This window comes from Delphinapterus leucas, chromosome 2 (genome assembly GCF_059928025.1).
Source record: "Delphinapterus leucas isolate spDelLeu-1000000601 "Yukka" chromosome 2, BTC_Dleu_Yukka2, whole genome shotgun sequence".
Lineage (NCBI taxonomy): Eukaryota > Metazoa > Chordata > Mammalia > Artiodactyla > Monodontidae > Delphinapterus > Delphinapterus leucas.
The window spans coordinates 70,904,037-70,928,243 of record NC_143130.1 but is presented as its reverse complement, the minus strand read 5'-3'; the positions used below and the strand labels follow the sequence as shown (position 1 = coordinate 70,928,243).

Below are 24,207 nucleotides of genomic sequence, written 5' to 3'. Positions count from 1 at the left end.
CCTAACACACCATTGTAAAGTAATTATACCCCAATAAAGATGTTAAAAAAAAAAAGAACTGGTCTGCCGAAAGTAAAACCTCTTTTTTAACCAAAAACTTAAATTTCAAATAAATTTAAGACTTTACCTTTGACATAAGGCCCCTTTTGAAACTAACTTTCTAAAATTTTTCACCAAAACCAGAATTGTTACTCTTAAATGAACAGGTCTGTGCCAATATTTGAAAATCTGAGTTTACCTTGTCTCTTTAAGAAATCAGTAGTTCTTTCTGCTTAATTTCTACCTTAAGTTATAGTCTTTTATTAATTATTAATCAATCCCATAGCAGCCAGCTGCAATGCCCCTCATAATGGAGCTCAGGTAAGAAATAACCAGGAAGAACACATAAGTTATTAAAATCAAAGATTCTGCTTTCATGTAAATGTCTCATAGAAAAAAAAAAAACAAACCTCAGATCAAAGTCTATGTTGCATCCAAAGCTAACGCTTCAAACTTCAAGCAAGTGGCATAGCAATATGCCGACATGGAAGAAGGAAAACTGAACCAGGGAGAGTAGCAAAAAATGTATAAACTGATTTCTTTTTTAAGGGTAGGAGGAGCCACCACATGGAATCAGTCTTCATTCACGGGTAAATTTTTAAAATAATGAATTGACTTTTTTTTTTAAGTGGGGAGCACAAAGAGTACAACAATGAACTCACTGTTTTTAAGGGGCAAGTAGAAGGAGCACGGGACTAGTACTCCCACCAGCACCACAGCCAGTTCTTGATATTTCCTAGGCTGGTTGTATTGTTAGAAACTGGAATAAAATGTGGGTTACGCTTTTTTCAAGTCAGTGTCTTCAACTAACATGAAAAAATTAAATCAATGAAGATGTCATATATTTACTTACAAACTGCAATTCAGACTATTTGGATCCATTAAGGATGGTTCATTTTATTAATCAATGTCTAGAATACCAGAGGATAAACCAATGTGTTACTCAGAGCTCTTAAAATTTCAATTACATACTGTGGTTGATTTTCAAGTGAGAAGATATTTACTTAACACATACAAAGAAGCTATTTCTTTCTCTAAATCTAAATGAGAATAGAACCAATAAATTGGGAAAATGAATTTTACCTTTCAAAGTTTTAGCAGCTCAGTGGTCTTCTGTTTTGTTTTCATTCTTTGTGCTGCCTAAAAGAATTTGATAGGTCAATTTACTTATCAGATTTTTTTTAACATTTTATGTCTAATCAGATACTTTCAGTGAGGCTGCATGTGGGCTTTATTATTACATCTGTGCCATATTAGAACTAGAGAGAGAAAAGTGAAGATTGGCTCTTTCTAGTTCTTATCATCAACATCATAATGTAGTTTAATTTAAAAAATGTAAATGTCTACACTAAATACAGCTTTTCTCCCTCATCCTTTATATTTGGTTTCAAACGTTTAACAAGTTTATTCTTCTCCAAATTAAAACAAAAATCACTCAAATGCTGGTGCACATGGCTAAGAGTTTCCAGAGATCAGTCAGTATAATTCACTCAGTTCACAGATAAGAAAACTGAGGGCCAGAAAAAAGAAGCCACTTGCCTAATAAGAGCAGGGCCTAAAACGGAATTCAGGTCACCAGCATTCTTTCCTACTCTACTGTGGTGCATTACAGGTTACAACACTTAGCGTTTGAGCTAGGTCACACTCAAGTGCCTAACGGTCACAGCCAAAACTAACCTATGGGCCTAAGCATCCTCTTCCCTTCCATGAAAACCAAAAGTAATAGCTGGAATGAGGGTACCAAAAGATGTGACCCCACAGTACAACTAACCCGTCAGAAAACTGTTGATGGGTTTCAGGTATTTCTATGTCAAAAGTGAGTCATAGTGATCTTGTGGGAGTTTTTTGCCAGACAGACTTCCTAGAAAAACCTGCCACGGCCTCTCTTCTCTGCCCTGCACTAAACTGAATTTTGATGTAGTCAAAACGATGCACAAATACAATCAAGAGCAGCTTCTCCCTCCTCCTGCCATTCACTCTGCTGGCAGCCACCTGGTGGAGCTCTAATACATCACTTTTTAAGAGACAAATACTAGGTGATTCATTGCCAGCTATGTTATTATGGTTTCACAGCTTAAAATAGTTAATTCATAGTGTTTTCAGATGAAAAGTTAAACGTCAACTCAGTTCCAGTAGCAAGTGTAAACCTTTCCCCCAGCTTTAAGTATAAATCTCCTTTCCTGTTTGAGAAACTGTTACATAGCCATCAATTCTCCAGCAACTCCTACTTACTTCTCACATCCTTGGTGATCTTATTTCCCGTATAGTCCCTCCCACTCGGCAAGTTACTGAAGAGATTCCAAAGTTGAAGGAAGCTGTAAGCCAAGGAAGCATTTCAGGTCAGTGACCCAGCAACTCCCTCTTCTTCTTGCCCTTCTTTCTACTACTCCGTCTCTCCTGATGTTTCTTCCCTCAGAAAAAGGTTAATTTGGAAAGCAATCATTAAAGAAAGAGGAAAGAAGCTTTCTGAGGTTCCAAGGCAAATTCACAAAACAGCACAAATACCCAATTTCATACATGCATATATATAAATACAATCCTTACCTTACCCCCTCACCTATCTACCCCAGCCAAAAAAGACCAAATCAGTGCATTCTAAACTCAAGGAACTGATACTGTTTTAGATTATTCATATCTCCTTCAGTAGGAGAATTAAAGACACTTTTTTTTTTTTAAATACTTGTGAGCACTAATAGCTGTGAAGTTGTGGCTTGGCACACCAGTTAGATTTTCTTTTCTTTTTTTTTTAAACATTCTTTTTTTATATATATTTATTTTATTTATTTATTTTTTGGCTGTGTTGGGTCTTTGTTCAGGTACACAGGCTTCTCATTGCGGTGGCTTCTCTTGCTGCGGAGCATGCGCTCTAGGCGCGCAGGCTTCAGTAGTTGTGGTGCGCAGGCTTCAGTAGTTGTGGCACGCAGGCTCTAGAGCGCAAGCTCAGTAGTTGTGGTGCACGGACTTCTCACTGCAGTGGTTTCTCTTGTTGCGGAGCACAGGCTCTAGGCGCACGGGCTTCAGTAGTTGTGGCACGCAGGCTCAGTAGTTGTGGCTCACGGGCTCTAGAGCATAGGCTCAGTAGTTGTGGTGCACGGGCTTAGTTACTCCGCAGCATGTGGGATCTTCCCGGACCAGGGCTCGAACCCATGTCCCCTGCATTGGCAGGTAGATTCTTAACTACTGCACCATCAGTGGAAGCCCTAAAGACACTTTTAATACTGGTAGAATTAATGTGCACTTAATTAATCATGACACTGATTAAGTGATTTGTGACACTGATATGTGAAGAGTTGTCCAGTGGTTAAATCATATTTTCTATGCCCTGAGGGAAGTGACAGCTGCCACCTCAAATCAAGACGATCCTTCTAGAAAGCAGCACTCTTCTAAGAATACAGTTGGTTTTATTCTTTCTCATAGACCTGAAACTGCCTTTGCAGCCAGGCATCATAACCTCCCACCCCCGATACCAGTGTCTTTCATGGTACCCACTCCTCTGGGGGACCCACAGTTCCTTCCCCTTCCCTTTGTGATGGCAGCACTACTAACCAGAAAAGGTCGGAAAAGAGAGACAGCACAGACCTGGGGTCACAGGGACCTGCATTTGAATGCTGGCCCTCAGTGGGAATGACAAATTAATCTGTCTGTGAGTCATCTCCTCGGCTGCAACAGGGGACAAAAACACTCCTCAAATGGCTCCTTGAAGATTAAATAAAACAATGCCCAAGAAGCGCAGGTGGGCGCCGGGCACAGAGCAGGCCCTCAGTAAAGTTCACGTCCTCCTCCCCAGCTTAGTTTCCTGCACGTGTGTCAGCACTCCTGACTCTAAGAGGACAGGTTACACACGTGTTGAGGAGTTAGTAAGAAACATTACAATTAGGAAATAACTAAGCTGCTCTGGCCCCTCCCTTCCCAAAGTATGCCTTCTCCAAATTTTTCTTTGCCATTGTTAAGGCTCAGACTGAGACAGAAGAGAAAGCAATTAGGAAAAGTATAGGAGGCAGTAGAGTCTGATGTCAGTTGAAGGAGAAAGTAGCTATTATGAAAGAAAAGAATTGAGCAAAATGTGATTTGGAAAAAAAATGACAGCCAGAGTTTTCATTAAACAGCAAGGTGGAAAGACAAAGAGGGACCTTTAAAAATCATAATGGTTCCAGGACTTCCCTGGTGGCACAGTGGTTAAGAATCCACCTGCCAATGCAGGGGACATGGGTTCAAGCCCTGGTCCAGAAGATCCCACACGTGTAGAGCAGCTAAGCCCGTGTGCCACAACTACTGAGCCTGCGCTCTACAGCCCTCGAGGCACAACTACTAAAGCCCACGCACCTAGAGCCCGTGCTCCACAACAAGAGAAGCCATTGCGATGAGAAGCCCGTACACCCCAACAAAGAGTAGTCCCTGCTCACCACAAATAGAGAAAGCCCGCGCACAGCAACCAAGACCCAAGGCAGCCAAAAATAAATAAATTTATAAGAGAAAAAAAAAAATCATAATGGTTCCATATTGTTGCAACCAGTGACCATTTCATAGCCACAATTTCATGAGAACACCATACAAGGTGGGTGCTACTCTATAACAGTTATTAACTACCAGATTATTCCCCAAGTACTAGGAGTAGATCATACTGCTGCGGTGTAAAGGGCCTTTGGAGCCTGTATGCCATTTAAAGGTTAAAACTGCAAGGTTAGGGCTGGGACTTTACAAAGACAAATGTCAGGAAGTTCTTATCTGTGATTCTGAGTAATCATCCTGCAGCCTCCTGGTGCAAGTATATACAATATCTGTCTCCGTGTATATGACAGATCCATCAGTGGAGCAGTGTGAAGTGGCTGAGAAGAGGAACTGGGTTGAGTTAGAGCAACATACCCCTGCTTTAACAGGAGTACAGCAATTCTGGTTTGCTTACAACACTTAATTACCTTTTCCTCACACACTCCTCTCTGGTCACTCTGTAAATTCACACTGCCACATGCTTTGGGGCTTTTTGTATCACAGTGGAAAAGTTTTAAAAGTTTAAGCAGAGGAAATCCAACTCAGCCCTCCTCCTTTTCGTCAAGTTCGCTTTCTCCCAATAGCTGTCTGGACTTGGTCACCACATCTTCATGTTAAAATAACTGAGGGTGGGGGTGTGGTGGGGGGAGGGTACACGGTCTCTGCTTTGCCCTTAGAAGAGCAACGTGAGAGACCAACATGCACAAAAGACATAAAGGAAGAAGCTGGCAGCCAGGGGAGACAGAATGTGGAGAAGTGCTCTACGAGGGCCAAGAAGAACCATCAGCCTCTAAACTTCGTGGGCTGCATGCAAAGACCACTTTATCAGTCCCAGTGGCACAGCTGATGGACAATTCCCACTCATATTTGGGGGAAAGGGGGGGACTTCTTTGGATTCCATTACTATCACTTATTTATTGGAATCATACGTCCAGATATCACCTAAAGCAGTGGTTCTTTATGGGGAGGTGATTTTGTCTCCCAGGGCACATGTCAACATCTAGAGACATTTTTGGTTGTCAAAAGCGAGGAGATGCTACTGGCACCTAGTGGGCAGAGGCCAAGAATACAATGCACAGGACAGCCCCACACAACAGAGAATTACTCAGCCCAAAATGTCAACAGAAACCCTGATCTAAAGCAAACGAACTTGTGGAACTGACCTGACTGTATTCATGAAACAAAATAAAAGTTGTGGAATGCAAATTTGGTTTTATTCTTTCTCATAGAACTGAAACTAGCCTTTTACAGCCAGGCACCATAACCTCCCACCACAGACATAAATGCCTTTCATTTGCATCTGATAAAAATCCATCTCAAATGTATTCTTTAATTATTTTAACCATAAAAATTATCTGGCAATTAATCTTAGATGCTTTGAAAATAATTTATAAATGGTGATTTTCTGAAGAACACATAAGTCTAAACAGGGCAATTATGAGACGAAAGTAATTTTCATATTCAACTGGTAATGTTTTATAAACAAATCAGCATTAAGTAATAAAACTTCACAAAAAATGTCAATGTCTGCTCAGGTTGACAACAGAATCTGCAACAGATGCTAACTTATTCTGAAAGAAGGTAAACATGTCTAAGATGAATTTTCCAAAACAGAGTAAATTTAATGAAGAACATTTATTTTGTAGCTCCTGTATGTAAATACTGAAAATAAGCTTGGTCCGATGGAAAACGTTACAAAGCTAACAGACCCAACATCCCAGTATCCAAAAGGTCCTTCCAGATGGGTTAAAATCATGCTTGGAGAACACACAGTCAAAGGATAATGGAAAAAGAAAACACTGATAAACTGGACTTCACCAAAATTTAAAACTTTTGCATTTCAAAAGATACCATCAAGAAAACCAAAAGATAAGCCACAGAATGGGAGAAAATATTTGTAAATTATGTATGTGATAAGGAACTTGTATCTAGAATATATAAACTACTCTTACAACTCATTAATAAGAAGACAAAAAAATTTTTTTAATGGGAAAAAGCAAGACATGGAAACAACCCAAGTGCCCATCAACAGATGACTGGCTTAAGAAGATGTAATATATACACACAGTGGAATATTACTCAGCTGTAGAAAGGAATGAAATACTGACATTTGCAGCAACATGGATGGACCTAGGGAATATTATACTTAGTGAAGTAAGTCAGACAAAGACAAATTTTACATGATACCACTTATACAGGGAATCTAAAAAATAATACGAATGAATCTATGTACAAAACAGAAACAGACTCACAGACATAGAAAACAAACTTATGGTTACCAAAGGGGAAAGGGACAAATTAGGAGCATGGGATTAACAGATACAAACTACTATACATAAAATAGATAAGCAACAAGATAGCACAGGGAATTACATTCAATATCTTATAATAACCTATAATGGAAAATAATCTGAAATATATATATATACACACACATATATATATCTGAATCACTTTGCTGTACACCTGAAACTAACACAATATTGTAATTCAACTATGCTTCAATTTCTTTTTAAATGAGCAAAAGATTTGAATAGACTTTTCACCAAAGATATATGAATGGACTATATACACATGAAAAGATTCTCAACATCACTAGTTACTAAGAAAATGCAAATAAAAACCACGAGACACTACCTCACCCCAACTATATAAATGAAAATACAGACAATTAACAAGTGTTGTCAAAAATGTGGAGAAACTGAAACCCTCATACGTTGCTGATGGGAAAGGTAAAATGGTACAGCCACTCTGAAAAAGTCCAGCAGTTTCGTAAAATAGTATACAATAGTTTCTTAGCATGCCCATAATAGCATTATTCATAATAGCCAAAAAGTGGAAACAACCAAATGTCTATCATCAGATGAATGGATAAACAAAATGTGGTCTCTCCATACAATGGAATACCAAGTACATGCTTACAGCAGGGGTGAATCTCAAAAACATCAAGCTAAGTAAAAGAAGCCAGACACAACAGACCACATTTCATATGATTTCTTTTATATAAAATGTCCAGAAAAGGCAACTCTATAGAGACAGAAAGTACATTAGTGGTTGCCCAGAGCTGGGGTGGGAATGAGGGATGACTGCTAATAGGTAGAAGTCTCCTTCTAGAATGACAGAAATTTTCTACACTTAAAACAGGTGGATTTTATGGTATTTAAATTACACCCCAAAGCTGCTTTAAAAAAATCACTTTATTGACAAGGTAGGCGATTGAGGCACAGGTTTTAGATACTGAGAACAATGATGGCACATGTAAAGACAGTAAGTATTTGTGCAATGAAAAGTTAACGTGCTTAAAATCAGATACCTAGGAAGAGGGTAGAACTCAGCACTCAATTCACAAATTTTTTTCCTCACAAAAGTCCTGAACAACTCCAGCAGAATTCAGACAGAATGGCAATTCTCTTATGTCAGCATAACAGTGCTCTTTATTACCAAATGATCACACATTTTCCTGCTCTGAGCATACTGATTTTGATCCAGGTACGATACTACTTTACCCCACCTCTGTGCTGAACCAGCCTTCAGGTCTGTGTGGAAAATTAAACACTAAAAAGGTTACTTGTTACTGAATCTAAAACATCACAAAGGCTCTTTAAGAGTTTCACAACTGTCCTCTCTGTCTTAACGTACCTCAGTCTTGCTTCCTGGATAAGTAATTCTCAGAGAGGTATTTGTGGTATCTGTGTGCACTGGCTGCAACACAAATACAACGTCGTGTCCAGATCCTCATTCTTGCCAGACATATTTAAAACAGTTTTCATACTTTAACCTTTTTTTAAAAATGGTTTTATATCAGATTTCATTATTTATTGAGTGTCATTATTTGCTGAGGAATTATACAGAGCAAATGCAGCAAGCTGTTTAAACCAAATGACCACTGCATACTTTCTGGATGTTTTTTATCTTTTGCTACATAAAAATAAGCAGTTAGGTGGCCCAGAAATAAAGGCCTGAGTCTAGATACACTCAGAATCCTCCAGGATGATACAATACTCTCAGTATCATAAACGGTTTTGTGCAAGGTCAGCTGATGTGTAATACTTCCCCACTGCTCTCTACCCCATTACTGGAATGCCATTTACTGGGAAGACAAACACCTTATAATCATTTAACTCTTCAACAACAGCTAAAAGATGAGTCTAACACTTCACACAAATTCTCTACTCGACCGATTAAAAAAAAACAAAAACAAACTGGGCACCAATAGAGGCAATTTCATTTTTTATTAGCTTACGGTAGTTCATCTACTAAGGCTCCAACTACCATGAAAGAAAAGGCATAAACTCATTTTGAACCATAAAAGTTCTCACTGTAGTAGTGAAATCTTCTACTGTAATTTCTCCTATCCCTAAATTCACCTTGAATACATACAGCTCTGGCCACCAGGAAGTTCATCATATTTCACATATATAAAAGAACTAGAGGGCTTCCCTGGTGGCGCAGTGGTTGAGAGTCTGCCTGCCGATGCAGGGGACGGGGGTTCGTGCCCCGGTCCGGGAAGATCCCACATGCCACGGAGCGGCTGCACCCGTGAGCCATGGCCACTGAGCCTGCGCGTCCGGAGCCTGTGCTCCACAATGGGAGAGGCCACAACAGTGAGAGGCCCGCATACCGCAAAAAAAAAAAAAAAAAAAGAACTAGAATTGAATCTCCAACTTTTATGAGCTGAACAACCTGAGAAAATCACAACCTCTTTGACCTTTAATTATACATACATACACAAACGTACACACACACACACACACAGACACACAGGAAGATAACATGGATGTGTTTTATAAGTCCCTTTGGGTCTGGAGAGAATGTGACTTGTATTTAATCTTAAGGTTGATGACTTAACATCCCTTTTTTAATAAAGATAAAAATCTTGAGCTTTCTTTTAATGTTATTTGAAAATTTTAAAATATATTAAGTATCATAGTTAAAAACAAATCAAAGTTCCCCCACCTCCATTACCATCTGAAATCACTGCTTTAGTCTGACCACTTAATAAATCATTCTGTGATGACAACTCTAGGCCCTCGGGGTAAATCTTGCTGGCCCAATCTTTCTTCCTTTGAAGAAAATAAAGACTTGGAAATATACAATCCAATCAAAGGCAGAGTCCTCCTACCACAACAAAATAAGCAACTTTGCTTAAGCAAAAATTACTACTTATTCCCAGAGTAAAAGGCTCTACTCAGAATACCTCAAGCAGCTGCAGAAAAACGCAAATTAGAAGACCCAAGTTCTTATACCTATTCTGTTGCTAGATAACATTGGCTAAGCTGTACAATAGCCCCTATTGTGAAATAAGAATGTTCTCTTTAGTAAATTACTTTAAGATCCCTTTGTAACTACAGGAGTCTGACAGACCTAGAAACAAACTGCCAGTCTTACAGAAGAATGAATGTTTCCCAAAGCAGCAACGTCATACCTGATGGCCAGCTTTGCCTGCATAATTCCCCAAAGCCTAGTTTACCCATCATATAATTGAGCTACCTGGTTGCACAGTTTTAGAAACCTGAGGAGCAGCGGATTGTTTCTATGGGTAAATGCATCTGAATTCCAAACACAAAATGTCAAACTCTCTACTACAAGTGGAGTGTCTACTGCAACTTTAAAATCAGGCTTGATTCTTCAGTCTCCAAAAGATAAACATGAAGCATTATATAATCTAACATAAAAATAATCGATAACGTAGAATTTTACATCTAGAACAGATGTTAGAAATGATCTGGAACAACCTTTTAATTTTAATGTTAATTCTACATAGCAGGAGTGACTAATATATACAGTGTTTCTACTTTGGGTTCCCTCAATTGAGAAAATAAAAATCCAGACACTGTTAAAGACCATCAGGTATGTACATGCCCTTTTTAAAATACAGGTCCTTTGGGCAAGGATTTTTTTTTTCTTCACTTATAATTAAGACTTCAACCATTCTAAATGGAAATGCAAGCATATTTTAAAACCTTCTTTTGAGTTAATCTTTTCTCTCAGTTCTTCCACCAATGCCACCACCTTAAATACTTCTGATTGCTAAGGAATTCCAACACATTTCAATGAGACAGCCCATGCACACAAATCCCAAATGAGAACATATGCTCCAGCACTTGGTACTTGAGCACTCTAGGCAACTCACCTAGTGCTTCCAAGCCCCCGTTTCTTCATTTATAAAATGGAGAAACTCTGACTCCATGAATTCACAAGGATACAAGAACCAAACTAAATTATGTGAAAACATGTTTGGGAAGAATATTGACATACATATACATGCTTATTATAAGATCTCCAAATTCCCACATTTCACTAGAAGAAAAAAATTTGCTCCAAATGTTCAGGTGTAGAACCTAAATGGCTTTCAGTTGCTAAGTTAGCATTACATACATTAAAACCAAACGGGATTTTTCTATCTAAAGTTCCTTCTAGGAAAATAGAGTAAGATGTTAAAACTTAGGTATCAACATTTTAATATTTCCACAGGTGAAGCACATACTTTCACCACTTCCCTCCTGAAGGCAGGAATAGTCTCTTAGCAGTCCTTTCAGCTGCAGTAACTGGCACAGAGACTAGCTCCGTTCTTAATATCAGAATACACTTTTCCAGAATAAAAGTAAAATGTTCATATAAACCTATGTGGGGTGGAAAGAGGTCTGGCCTGGGGGTACCGACACTTGCTCTCACACCACACACAGCCTTGCATAAGCATTCTGGGCCTTCATTTCCCTTTAAAAGTCTACACTGGTAATGCCCCTTTTATCTGAGGTCAGACATCCACCCAGAATACTGCACATAAAGCCTTTGAGCGACAAAAGGAAAAAAGCTTCTCACAAAGTCCACACTTTATCCATAGTAGAGGACTACTGATTTTTATTTCATGTATACTTATAATAATAAACTTGGTTACTTGGTTATGAAATATTTCCCACTGTTGTTAAAAGCAGTACTTTTCTTATTTTTTTGGCTGCACCACGCAGCATGTGGGATCTTAGTTCCCCGACCAGAGATCGAACCCGTGACCCCTGCATTGGAAGCGTGGAGTCTTAACCACTGGACCACCAGGGAAGTCCCCAAAAGCAGTAAAATAGATCAGGTGTCGAAGGAAAGAAACTGGAGAAACCCTAAATGTTCTTCTTCCTGATGCATGGGAAGGAACCAAACCTTCCCAAAAACGTAAATTAGATTCAATCCAAAATCATATATTGCTTAATGTCACTGAACACTTAAAAGTCATTCATTATTGGTAGTCTCCATCTTTTATGCCAAAATTAGACTCAATTTGTGATTAATTTAATTCAATCTTTAATTATGATAAAACAATCAATGCTCAGCAAATACTGTACTACATGCTCATACTATCCGTGGTTACCCAAATCATTAACCTGGGAAGAAATGGTAGAAGCCCTCTTTTATAGTTCACTTTTCCTTACTCAAGTAATCTCTTCACTAACTGCTTCTATTTTATTTTTCACTACATAACATTAATGGAATCACAAAGGAAAGGTCATCTAATTTTAAGCAACACAAAAGTTATCCAAGAAGCATTTTACATATGGAAATAAAGTGGATTATTTTATTTTACAGAATTAATTTTATTCCCAATGATGCTAATATATTTTAAAGAAGTACAGTGTTACTATTCCCCAACTATAGGTAATCAGCTCCTTCAAGGAAGTGACCGTGTCTGCCAGTTCTGATCCTTAAAGCACGTAATAACCAAAAGAAAACTTAACAAATATTTCTGAGATTGGCTTTGAAAGGACTTTCATATATCAGTAATGGAAATCCAAATGCATATAATTCCTTTGGAAAGTTAAATACATCAGGATCTTAAGAATTCTGAGCAAATTCTGATATGTTCTCTAGATGTAATACATGATGGAAACTAATTTACAGTGTAATGGTAGATGAAAAATATCAGATAAAAATAATGAAATATATGTAAAATATAAAAGTATATTTTATATAAATATATGTATTTACACAAATCATACACCTTAAATGTGTTATAAATATATAATTTTATACATGTATATATTTAATATTTCAGATACAATATTTTGAATTTTTATATATAATATGTTAAAAATATTACATGTTATATATAAAATATAAAAATTATATATGAAACGTAATTATCAATTTTTTAAAACCTGTGCATTGGGAACAAAACTGTAAGGAAATGCACAGAAATGTTAAGACAGTATTTGTGTTTGGGTGATGAGACCCTGGCTGACATTTTCTTTTCTACATGTGCTAAATCTTACTTAATGGACTATGCACTACTTTTAGAATAAAACAATTTTCAAAAAGAAAAGAAAGGAAAAAATGGGAAGGAGCACTGATGAGAGACAACGCGATGGCATAATTAGAGCAGTTAGTTACCACTTAGTGTTATAATTAAGGAACTTTTTATGTGATCACAAATGATAACTAAGTTACAGAACACTTGTGCTGCAGTGACGTCATTTGACAGGTACTACAGGAAGAAGTTAGTTTATATGATGCTTTACACTTTACAAAATGCTTTCAAAATGTCACATCACCGGTCCTTCAAAGAATCCTGTGAGATAGATTCATATGCCCCATTTTCAGGATCAGGAAACTGAGGGCTAGAGAGAGAATGTGCTTTAATAATAATATCTACCATTTACCGAAAGATTACTCTGGGTTAAGCACAAAATCCTGTGAAAATTATCACCACTTTACAAAGAACACTGAAGGGCATAGGTTACAGCTGAGAGCCACTGTTCTTATTCGAAGCCACACATTTAAAACAGGAGTCTTGAGTTATAATCAACTTTGCGGAGTGAGTTAGTGGAAGAGTTGAGCCTATTCCCCCAGCCCTATGGTTTCTCTACTACACTGGTCTCCCCTCCTCGCCTACGGTTCTTTCAAGAGTGACTTAGTTTGACAACCACTATGAAGGTCCAGAGGCAAAAGGACTAGGCCCAGTAATAACCAAAAACTAATGTTGGCGGAGGGCCTAGCCTCAGGAGGAAGGCAAGGCACTGAATAACTGCAGAGTGCAGGGGGCAAGTCGAACAAGTCTTAAAATACACATCAAGGGGTAGCCAGAGGAAACACTCTCTACTTCAGGAGCAGCGATGGCAACATAAGTCACGATTCCTGCACCTGACACTCGCGTTCCTCGGTACCATTCCCAGAGCGCCTTTCCGGTTCACCTCAAAGGTTGCCCACAACAACCCCTGGGCTGGGGTCCTACTTTACAGAAAAAGCTGGAAGAAACGACATGGTGGGCCGGGCAAGCAGAGAAACAACGAGTGCAGGAGCTAATGGTGGACACCTGGCGGACTGGGAACCTCGACCACGTCTGAAGGGCACCAGAAGAGTCTCGGGGCCACCACCAAGGGGAGCAAGAGGCCAGGGCCCGCGGCGGCGACAGAGGCCCCGAGGGAGGCCGCGGTGCTGGGACTGTCGCCAGCCGAGGCTTGGCGCGGGGCTTGGAAATCGGCCCAGGTGCCTCACTACTCACGCTGGACTAGCCGGTCTGCGGAAAAGGTGGATGAGCAGCTGGTGACTAGCGCACAGGGGACGCCCGCAGCCATCTCTGCGCCAGCGAACAGGCTCTGTCCAAGAGCCCCTTCCGCCTTGGGCGATACCACGACCGCCGGCGCGCGGGGGAGACACGCAAATGAAGGCGCATTCTCAGAAGGCACGGCCGGCCCTGCCTCCTCCTCCAGCCCCTCTTCCGCTCCCGGCGTGGACCAGGCCGGGCTGCGCGTGGCGTTGCCATGGGGACGAGCTCCCTCCGCAGCAGGTTCCGGCGCCTGGAGACCTCGCCTCCTCCGGGAGGTAGCCCCGCCCGGCTGTAGGCATGGCGCAGGAGACGGAAAATTACGACCCCATCGGATCCATATTAATCCAGGTGGGAAATGGGCCTCACCGTCCCTTCCCAGCTAAGACCCCTCGAGCGAGGCCCAGCAGCGCCCATCCACTCACGCCCGCCCATCCACTCACGCCCACCCTCTTGGTGCGCCGCTCCCACACTGCCTCCAACACACGAGGGGCAGCACCGCTTAGAGAACTCCCAGATATGCCAACCCAGACCTCTCCCGCCAAGCTCACACACCTCCGGAGCCTGAGCCTGGAGGTTGAGCTCTCGAAGCACAACCATTTTGCCTCTGGTAAAACTCCAGGGCCATACACACCACCGGGATCTTTACTTTGGAAAAATGCATCTTACAGTGAGGCACCTTTTTTTTTTTTTATGCGGTACACGGGCCTCTCACTGCTGTGGCCTCTCCCATTGCGGAACACAGGCTCCGGACGCGCAGGCTCAGCGGCCATGGCTCACGGGCCCAGCCGCTCTGCAGCATGTGGGATCCTCCCAGACCGGGGCACGAACCCGTGTCCCCTGCATCGGCAGGCGGACTCTCAACCACTGCGCCACCAGGGAAGCCCCTAGGCACCATTTTTAAGTGTTATGTTCTGAAAATTTTGATCCCATGATGTAGGGAAGTGGAGGAGATACGAATCAGACACATTGGAGAGGTGATAAATCTGGGGAGAAGTTGAAATATGTGAACTGCTTTTCTTAATCACCCCAGTTTTTTTGGATCTAGAAGTCCCTTGCAAATAAATGAGTTCTGGGGATGAAATGTACACCATGGGAATTATAGTTAATAATGCTCTACTGTGTATTTGAAAGTTGCTAAGAGTAAATCTTAAAAGTTCTCATCACAAGAAAAAAAATTGTAACTATTGACATGTGTGATGATGGATGTTAACTAGACTTACTGTGGTGATCATTTAGCAATATGTACAAATATCAAATCATTATGTTGTATATGTGAAACTAATGTTATATGTCAATTATATCTCAATAAAAAATAATAAATAAAATAGAACTACCTTGCTTGGGAACATACAGATAGGGAAACGTATTAAAGATAAAAGATTGCTAATCAAGTTAAAGTTTTTGAATGTGGAAATGTGACAAACTAAAAAACACAGGGAAGTAACTTTTTCTAATCTGAGGGGGGAAATATCAAGAAAGTATAACTTCTCCCATATAACTCAGTTTATGACAGTTACACTCAGATTTTTCCAGAATGTTAAAAGTACTTTGTTTTTTCACATTTACATATGATAGTTTTAAAACATTTCCACATATATCATCACTTTTAACTCTTATATTTACCTCTACTTGACTAAGGCTTGAAGTAATTTGCCTAAGGTCACTCTATCAGGACTCTACTCAGATCTAAAGGGTCTAATTCTTCTTCCTGCCATGATTTGGTCTCTTACCTCCCATCTGGGAGACTTCTTTAAGTTCACCTTTTCCAAAATACAAACCCCTAAACTCACCAATTTCATAGACTTCCCCAATATAAATCATACCCAAATCTTCCAACCTCACCTTTTATTATCCTTGCTTTCACCACCACCCTAGAATGAGTTTAGCCAAACTGCCAAGTCTCAGGGAACAGTCTCCACAAGACTGTCCTCACTTAGACACAAGGCACAAGTTCATGGGTCCCTAGAACCATCCTCACTTCAGACCAGCTATTCCTAGACCAGCTAGGAAGCCCTAGCCACCACACAGTGGCTAATTTGCTAGAGCAACTCACAAAACTCAGGAAAGCACTATGCTTACAATTACAGTGTTTTTATAGCAAAAGGATACAAATTAAAATCAGCCGTGGGAAGAGATGCTTAGGGCACAGTCCAAGAGGGGTCCAAATGGAAAATGGTCCAGCCATTTTCTCCCCATGGAATCATGGAGGGCATTACCTCCTTCCAGCCATGATATGTGACCGTATATACAGATTATTGCCAACTAGAGAAGCTTTCCCAAGACTTTACTGTCCAGAGTTTTTATTGGAGCTCAATCAAACTGCCCATTTGGCTGACTTTTAGTCTTCAGCCCTTCCCAGAGAGTAGACTAATGATTTCAGTCTAATTCCTCTAAAGATTGGAACTGATACAGCATAGCTCAAAGCCCCCATCATAAAGACATTCCTGTCAAGCAGGACACTTCAGGGGCCTAGAGATCATCACCTCCCAGTATCCAAGGGCAAAAGCCAGACCTCTCTTTGGGAAGAGCTAAGAGAGTCATGTCCATGTTGATCAACCCCCCACTTGCTTAAAAGGGTTACTTCATATACACTAAGTGGAGGGCTATGCAGAGAAAGAGAGGCTACAGTTAAACTGATTACTGAGGCTGATCTCTAGATACAATGTAAAATTCTTCCTGGTACAATGTAGAACACGTATAATAAGGAAACGTGGAAGACCTTCCTTACTTTTTCACTGCATTCTGAGTATTTGTGGGCATATGGCAGCACTCTCAGACATGCCAACATGGGTTCCATTTCTACCTGAGGCTGTGATTTATTTCCTCCCAACAGGCTACCAAAGAGCAGTACATCCAGGGCAAAGGATACTTGGTTGGGAGTCAGAATCCTGAGGTCTGACCCTGGCAATGACATTGCCAGGTGGGTAACTTTGGGCTAGTCCCTTCATCTCTCTGGGCCTCAGTTTTCTCTTCTGTAGGACACATGGCTTAGATTAGAACTACCGCTGATTCAAAATTGACCCAATTTCCCCAAAACTACATAATCGGTCTTTACTGTAAAGTGGACTTCCTTACTGTTAGCAGAGGTACTTCATTCAGATCTCCACTTGCTTCACCCTAGTATAGTATATTAGGTCTATGTCTCAGTGAGATACATTAAGCAACTCTTCAAACCCATGATTCTCAAAGTGTAGTCCTAGGACCAGCATCATTAGAAACAGCTGGGAACTTGTGAGAAATGCAAATTCTCAGACCCCACTCCAGACCTAATAAGTCAGAATTTCTGAGGGTGGGGCCCAGCAATCCGTTTTTACAAGCCTTTCGGATAACTCTGACGCACCCTCAAGTATGAGAGCTACTACTTTAGATCGTACTGTAAAATATAAACTGTTGCATGATTTTGAAGAAAAATCACAAGAGCATAGTAGTTATCGGGTATCATGCATGGTTCTAAGTGCTGTATATATTTAACTCATCTAACCCTTAACAACAAGTCTATCCGATAAGTACTATTATTCTTTCATGTTATGGAAGGGAAACTGATCAAAGATGAGCATTGTGGGTACTCATATACATAGAAAATTCAAGCAATCTTCTTTCATTTTCTATGTAAGAAGTTCTGATTGTGAATATTCTGTCCCAATCAGATCATATATCAAAGCCTATGTTTTCATTTTTGGTTCAGGAACTATGAGTACCATGCCCACATAGAGCTCTACTGGGCAGCATTTTGTTAGCTACTTAATTTCTTTCACCTTCAAGTGTATAATTCAGACCTTTTACAATTTTTTCGGGCTCTTTCCTCAACTGATCAGAATACTGAGGTTTTACTATAGTAATAAGAAGCATTATAATTAATATAGTAGCCAGTATTTATTGAGAGCCAGACCCTGTGCTGAGGGCTTAGATAATCTCCTAACAACTACTGTAGTAGGCAGGTTTTATTTTTAGCTGTACTTTACAGAAGAAGAAACTAAGATACAAAAAGTAAAGTAATTCACCCAAAGTAAGAAATCTGGTGTGTGCTGGTCCTTAAACAGGTTATGGCACATTTGTGAAACAATCTTTAAGAAGTGTGGTGGTGATTCTGGGAGGTTTCCTAGATGGTTTCTTTTATTATTAAGTATTAGAAGCTTTGTGTTTATACTTTATTAATAATATTGTGGTGTCTTTATAGGTTTATAAACACTTGTTTGACCCAACTATTAAACATATGTTTGTGCAACCAGGATTACCAAGTCTTGCAATCAAATTAGCTTTTTAATTAGTTTTGGAAATCATATTTCAAAAACCCAACAGTTGTATGTTAACACCAACCTTGGAAATATCTGAGCTGATTGACAGGTTGATACTATCACTGTCTCTCTTATCAAACCCTCTGTCTGGTTTGCCAGGAGCGTACAACATAAAAATGAATGGGGAAGCAATGAGAATGACTCAGCCAAACTCTTATCTTTAGCAGAGATGAATAACATGGAGTCATGAGGCTGCTTTTGACAAAACGGAGTCTGGTTGCCTGGCTCTTTTAAATTCTAGAGCAACTTTTGTCTGCATTGAATCTTTCAAGGGCTTCTTATTAAGTAGCCCTGTCCCCAGACTGTCAAAATAATAATCTTCCTCCAAGTGGGAAAAGTATGGAAAGCAATGCATTTGATGATCACAGAGATGATGGGTGACACGTAAAATTTCAGTATGGTACATTGGATCTATTTGAAGAATGGAGATTTAGAACTTAATCTCTTTTTCTACCCAGGTCTGGTGAAACATTTCCTACAGTACTTGTCTCTATTGCAATTATACAAACAGATGTGCGGTTACTAAGAGGGGAGAAGAAATATCTGGCAAGGAAAGTAAAAAGCTCTTGAGAAAGAAAGGACAATTCAAATCAATGAACATTTACTAAGTGCCAGTTATATGCAAGGCGTTTCACTAGGTTTTACCATTCAAGAGAAGAGAATTAACATTGGTTCAGTGCCCTCCTATGTGGCTGGCCTTATACAAAGCACTTTATGTACTTTAACTCATTTCATTCTTGCCACTATTCTGAAAAGTAGCTATCTATCCCCATTTTACAGGTAAGAACACTAAGGCTCTAAAAAGCTAAGTAAATTTGCCCATCTCAGTTTAGTAAAGGAGGAAATAGAATTCTAGTTCATATCTGTCTGGTTCCAAAGCCTATATTCATTCATTTTCACACCCATTGTCTCGTTTTCATTATACAAGTAGAGTAATTCTTTTTTTTTTTTTCTTGGTAAGAACACTAGAGAAAATGTGGATGGTGTGCATGGACATTGTGTGAACAGTAATAGAACAAGGAATTATGTTCATTTGCCTTTTACCAAGTTATTACTATGTACCAGACCTATTACATATTATCTCACAACTCTATGAAGACATATAATTGTCCATACAAAGCAATGAAGAAATCAGACCTTCGGTTCCCTGATAAATAATCCAGTGTGGTTTTCACTCCCTCCAGCAGTTGACAGGCATAATTACAGAATGATACATGAAGCTACAAGTATTACAAATACTAGAGCTACAAGAAGGAAATTCAGTGCATTCAAAAGTCGAACAACAAAAAATGTGGGCCTGGAAGTGGGCTTGCCCTTGAACTGCTTTTTTGTACTTCCCAATGTCTTTAGACAATAGATAATAAATCAGCTTGCAGCACTAATTTGGACAAAACAGTCGAAAGAAGTACATCTTCATCCTTAGTGTGTACCAGCAAACAGTAGGTGTGTTCAAATTTCAATCTGTGAGCCCTGAAGGCTCTACATGATAATTTGTGCAGAGTACAAATGACCAGATGTGTCTGCCAGACTTTGATGCCCATCAGTGAAAAGATGCAAATCTTTTGATCTCTTGAATACTTGACTCCTTGGGAATACTTGAGCGTAATCGATAACACAGGCTGGATCAACGTGTAGGTCCAGTAATACTAACAGAGAAAAGGTAACTGTTTCAAAATGCCTTTAGCAACCCAATCTGCAGATTATATTGGTGTGACTATCGCTGAAACAGGTGTTGGGTTCATAAATTTGCATAACAAAATGTTTCTCTTGTGGCAGCAGCCCATACAATAATTGGTGCCATCTGTATTTATCTGTGGAAGTTTGGTTTCTAATATGAATGCAGAGAATCTTGTGCTAATTTCATAATGCCTATTTTATTCTGAGGGTGCTTGACTTTGGAGAGATGTTCATCATTTCTAAGGAAAATACAAATTGAAGGAAAATGTTAAAGTAATGACATTATGTTGCTTTTTCTTCAAGGATTGTTTTCATTTCTGACTACATAAAACAAAATTAAGGCCACATCTACAGAACTGCTTCTTCAGAGCAGTAAGTGGGGAAGATCCAGCTAGAATGGAAAACCAGCAGGCCCTGTCCACATATTTATAATTCTCTTTTGAAAGGCACTGCTTTCACTAGAACCTCTCTTTGCCGGAAGTGTTCTGTCTTCTTACCTCTCAACCAATTAGTAGAAATCAGAGTTTGGCACAAACTTCTTATTGTATCTGACACAACTGCTTTACCAACTGAGAAAGCAGAAGCCATTTGAGTTGGAGTTTTATCTTGGATCTGTTTCTAATGGGGGAAGGACAAATAGAAAATTGTATGAAAGCTTAGTTTTCCAAAATCTGAAAGACAGTGACTGGAGCCGTCTAATGAAGCACGTCTCAGAACCATAAGGACAGTCCTTTTCAATGATCACCATCTTTAAAATCAACTTTATTGTCTCTAGCAATTCAAGCAAATTGCAAACCTTTAAGATAAATAACTGTTTTAGGTGGACTATGTATGTATTCTTTTCTCTTTAAATTTATTTTATTTACTTTAGTTTTGGCTGTGTTGGGTCTTCATTGCTGTGCACGGGCTTTCTCCAGTTGTGGCGAGTAAGGGCCACTCCTAGTTGCAGTGCACGGGCTACTCATTGCTGTGCCTTCTCTTGTTGCGGAGCGCGGGCTCTAGGCGCGCGGGGTTTAGTAGTTGTGACACGCGGGCTCAGTAGTTGTGGCTCGTGGGCTCTAGAGCGCAGGCTCAGTAGTTGTGGTGCACGGGCTTAGTTGCTCCGCAGCATGTGGGATCTTCCCGGACCAGGGCTCGAACCCGTGTCCCCTGCATTGGCAGGCGGGTTCTTAACCACTGCGCCACCAGGGAAGCCCTGTATTCTTTTATATTTTATATTCTTCTACCTCCAGGTCCATGAAGAACTTTATCAATTAAAGGAGAAATTAACAAAATTCCCACTTGAGGAAAAAGGCGAAACTCTTGACATTCAGAATCTTGAAACAGCAATCAAAAGGACTGAAATGGGGTTAAAAGTAAGTAGTGTTTTAGATATTAAATAAAATTCCAGAAGGAGACAAGGATTCCTCAAGAAGAAAAGAACTGTGCTTCTCACAGGTCCCATGTAATTCTGTAACAGAGGTGGGCCTCAGTTGGTCATCACCTTTCCCATGCTGTTCCTTTTTTATTTTTTATTTATTAATTTATTTATTTTTTGCGGTACGCGGGCCTCTCACTGCTGTGGCCTCTCCGGTTGCGGAGCACAGGCTCCGGATGCACAGGTTCAGCGGCCATGGCTCACGGGCCCAGCTGCTCCGCGGCATGTGGGATCTTCCCGGACCGGGGCATGAACCCGTGTCCCCTGCATCGGCAGACGGGCTCTCAACCACTGCGCCACCAGGGAAGCCCCTGCTGTTCCTGTTTTAAAAGGATGATTATTAACTGATTGATTGATTTACGTGCCACAAGAATGTCAGGCATTGATAATATATGATTATGCAGTGATAACCCCTAAAATGTGGTTTGATAAAAATCATTTAGAGTTTTAAAAATAACTACTCAGTCCAACAATATGCCTGACAAAAAAAAGGCTTCATACCAATACCTTGCAGAGAGTTTCTATCAAATTCACCAGGATTCTAAAGAATAGTTTACTTTTCCCTAATAGCTTAAGTATTTTGAGGTTAGTTATTTTTGTAATATTGTAACCTAGTATGTAACAATGGAAATAGAAAAGAAATACACCAATTTTGGAACAGAGAAATAAAGTAGATAGGGACTTCATCATTATTAGACGAATATAAGAGCATGGGAGAATCCAATCTTCAGACCAGGATAACATTCATATATAAAACAAGGATCTATTAGCACATGGGTCCAAATAAAGGCCATCCCCATCTTCCAGACCTCTGATGATCAGTGTCTCTGCTCTTGCTTCTGACTTTCACTCTACCATGTTATTAGCATCCCAGCTCAGCTCCTGAGGCTGAGAGATGTGGTATATTTTGTTGCCTCATCAGACTAGCATGCCATTGTCCTATATTACGTGATGGTGAGAGGGCTGGACCCAGCTGGAGTCTTTGGGTTGGCCATTTAAAATAATCTGTTACCTAGAGGCCAAACTCTTTCCTCTGATGCTTGCCTGAAGTCCCCATAAGGGAAAGACATTACTTAATGTCAGGGTTGCCTCGCAAGTTTCCCCAGCTAGGTAGCAAACTGACTATTGTGTAGGTTCATTTGTGAAGAATGCTACAGGTCACTTAAGCTTTGAGTCTCAATTGTTTATGCTACTTTTTGGGATGAAGTAATTTGGCCTTGAGTTGCCTAATGATACCTTAGCCTTGAAATAAACACATAGCATGTTGTGCCTTTTGGCTTAATTACACCATTCCAAGAGTTAACCTAATGAAATGGAGTAAATTAGCTGAGGATCTCAAGTCCACTCTAATGGCCTAAACTTTAACTTTTCCGTAACAGAGTCACATCGAGAAGTATTTAAATGTTGTACACCAACGTGTTTTAACAACTCCTATTGATGATATCTTATATTCTTCTCGCGCTTCCAAATGGTAAGTAAAATAGCCATTTTAGGGTCCAAAATAAGTACGATTAAAAAAAAAAACTTTTCTCACACAGGTGAGATGACTGTAAAGACAAAACTCCTTGGCTTTGTTCATATCCATTCTACTAATTTCAGTAGAAGTTTTGCATAAGAAGTTAATGACAAAATAGAACTACCATATGACCCAGCAATCCCACTACTGGGCATATACCCAGAGAAAACCATAATTCAAAAAAACCACATGCACCCCAATGTTCATAGCAGCACCATTACAATAGCCAGGACATGGAAGCAACCTAAACGTCCATCGACAGACGAATGGATAAAGAAGATGTGGTACACATATACAATGGAATATTACTCAGTCATAAAAAGGAATGAAATTGGGTCATTTGTAGAGACGTGGATGGACCTGGAGAGTGTCATACAGAGTGAAGTAAGTCAGAAACAGAAAAACAAATATCATATAATAATGCATATATGTGGAATCTAGAAAAACGGTATAGAAGATCTCAGTTGCAAAGCAGAAATAGAGACACAGACGTAGAGAACAAATATATGGATACCAAGGGGGAAAGGGGTGGGGTGGGAGGAATTGGGAGACTGGGATTGACACATATACATTACTGATACTATGTATAAAATGGACAATGGATGGGAACATGTTGTATACCACAGGGAACTCACCTAGTGCACTGTGGTAACCTAAATGGGAAGGAAGTCCAAAAGGGAGGGGATATGTGTATGTGTATGGCTGATTCATTTTGTTGTGCAGTGGAGGCTGAGGCTAACACAACACTGTAAAGCAACCATACTCCAATAAAAATTAATTTTAAAAAAAGAAGTTAATGGCAGAATTTGGACTTCAATAAAATTTATTCTCCATTACTTGTACTGCATTCTAGTGCTTGACACCATGACAATTGTTTCAGGGTCCTAGTTTTGGTGTTATATATATATATATTTATTTTTAGTAAAGCATATCCAAAATTCAACTCCTAAAGGAAATACTTTCAAACAAATCAATTTTTATGCTATTCAGGTTATGTGGGACTTTCTTTACAGTTTTTAGCCTGTCATACGTGCTTTACTGTAAAGATGATTTTGGTATCCAGGGTAAACAAAACAAAAATAATAAAACTTGCTTGAAATATTCATTCTATAATACATCCTAAGCGATGATTTATTAAAATTAGAATTGGGTTAAAGAGAAATGACCTTTCCACACACTACTATATATAAAATAGATAACTAATAAGGACCTACTGTATAGCACAGGGAGATCTACTCAATAC

At 39.7% G+C, this 24,207-nt stretch overlaps 2 protein-coding genes across 8 annotated transcripts in view; one reads left to right on the top strand and one right to left on the bottom strand.

Moving 5' to 3' along the window:
• AAGAB (alpha and gamma adaptin binding protein) overlaps positions 1 to 14,280 on the bottom strand; it is an 89,843-nt gene extending 75,563 nt beyond the window's left edge. For 3 of the 7 annotated variants that reach the window (XM_022579863.3, XM_089907072.1, XM_089907073.1), the window contains exon 1: positions 14,015 to 14,273. In XM_022579863.3, the coding sequence (XP_022435571.1) occupies positions 14,015 to 14,087 (73 nt within the window). In that variant the 5' untranslated portion in view covers positions 14,088 to 14,273. Of the gene's footprint in view, positions 1 to 1,122; positions 1,180 to 2,271; positions 12,532 to 14,014 lie in introns of those variants that run through there. The other 4 variants (XM_089907077.1, XM_089907076.1, XM_089907074.1 and 1 more) reach the window with 4 other exon arrangements.
• Positions 12,674 to 24,207, top strand: part of IQCH (IQ motif containing H) — a 212,313-nt gene continuing 200,779 nt past the window's right edge. Inside the window, 3 exon segments of the mRNA XM_089907078.1 lie at positions 12,674 to 14,407; positions 21,264 to 21,386; positions 22,828 to 22,919. Coding sequence (XP_089763204.1) covers positions 14,357 to 14,407; positions 21,264 to 21,386; positions 22,828 to 22,919 — 266 coding nt within the window. The 5' untranslated portion in view covers positions 12,674 to 14,356.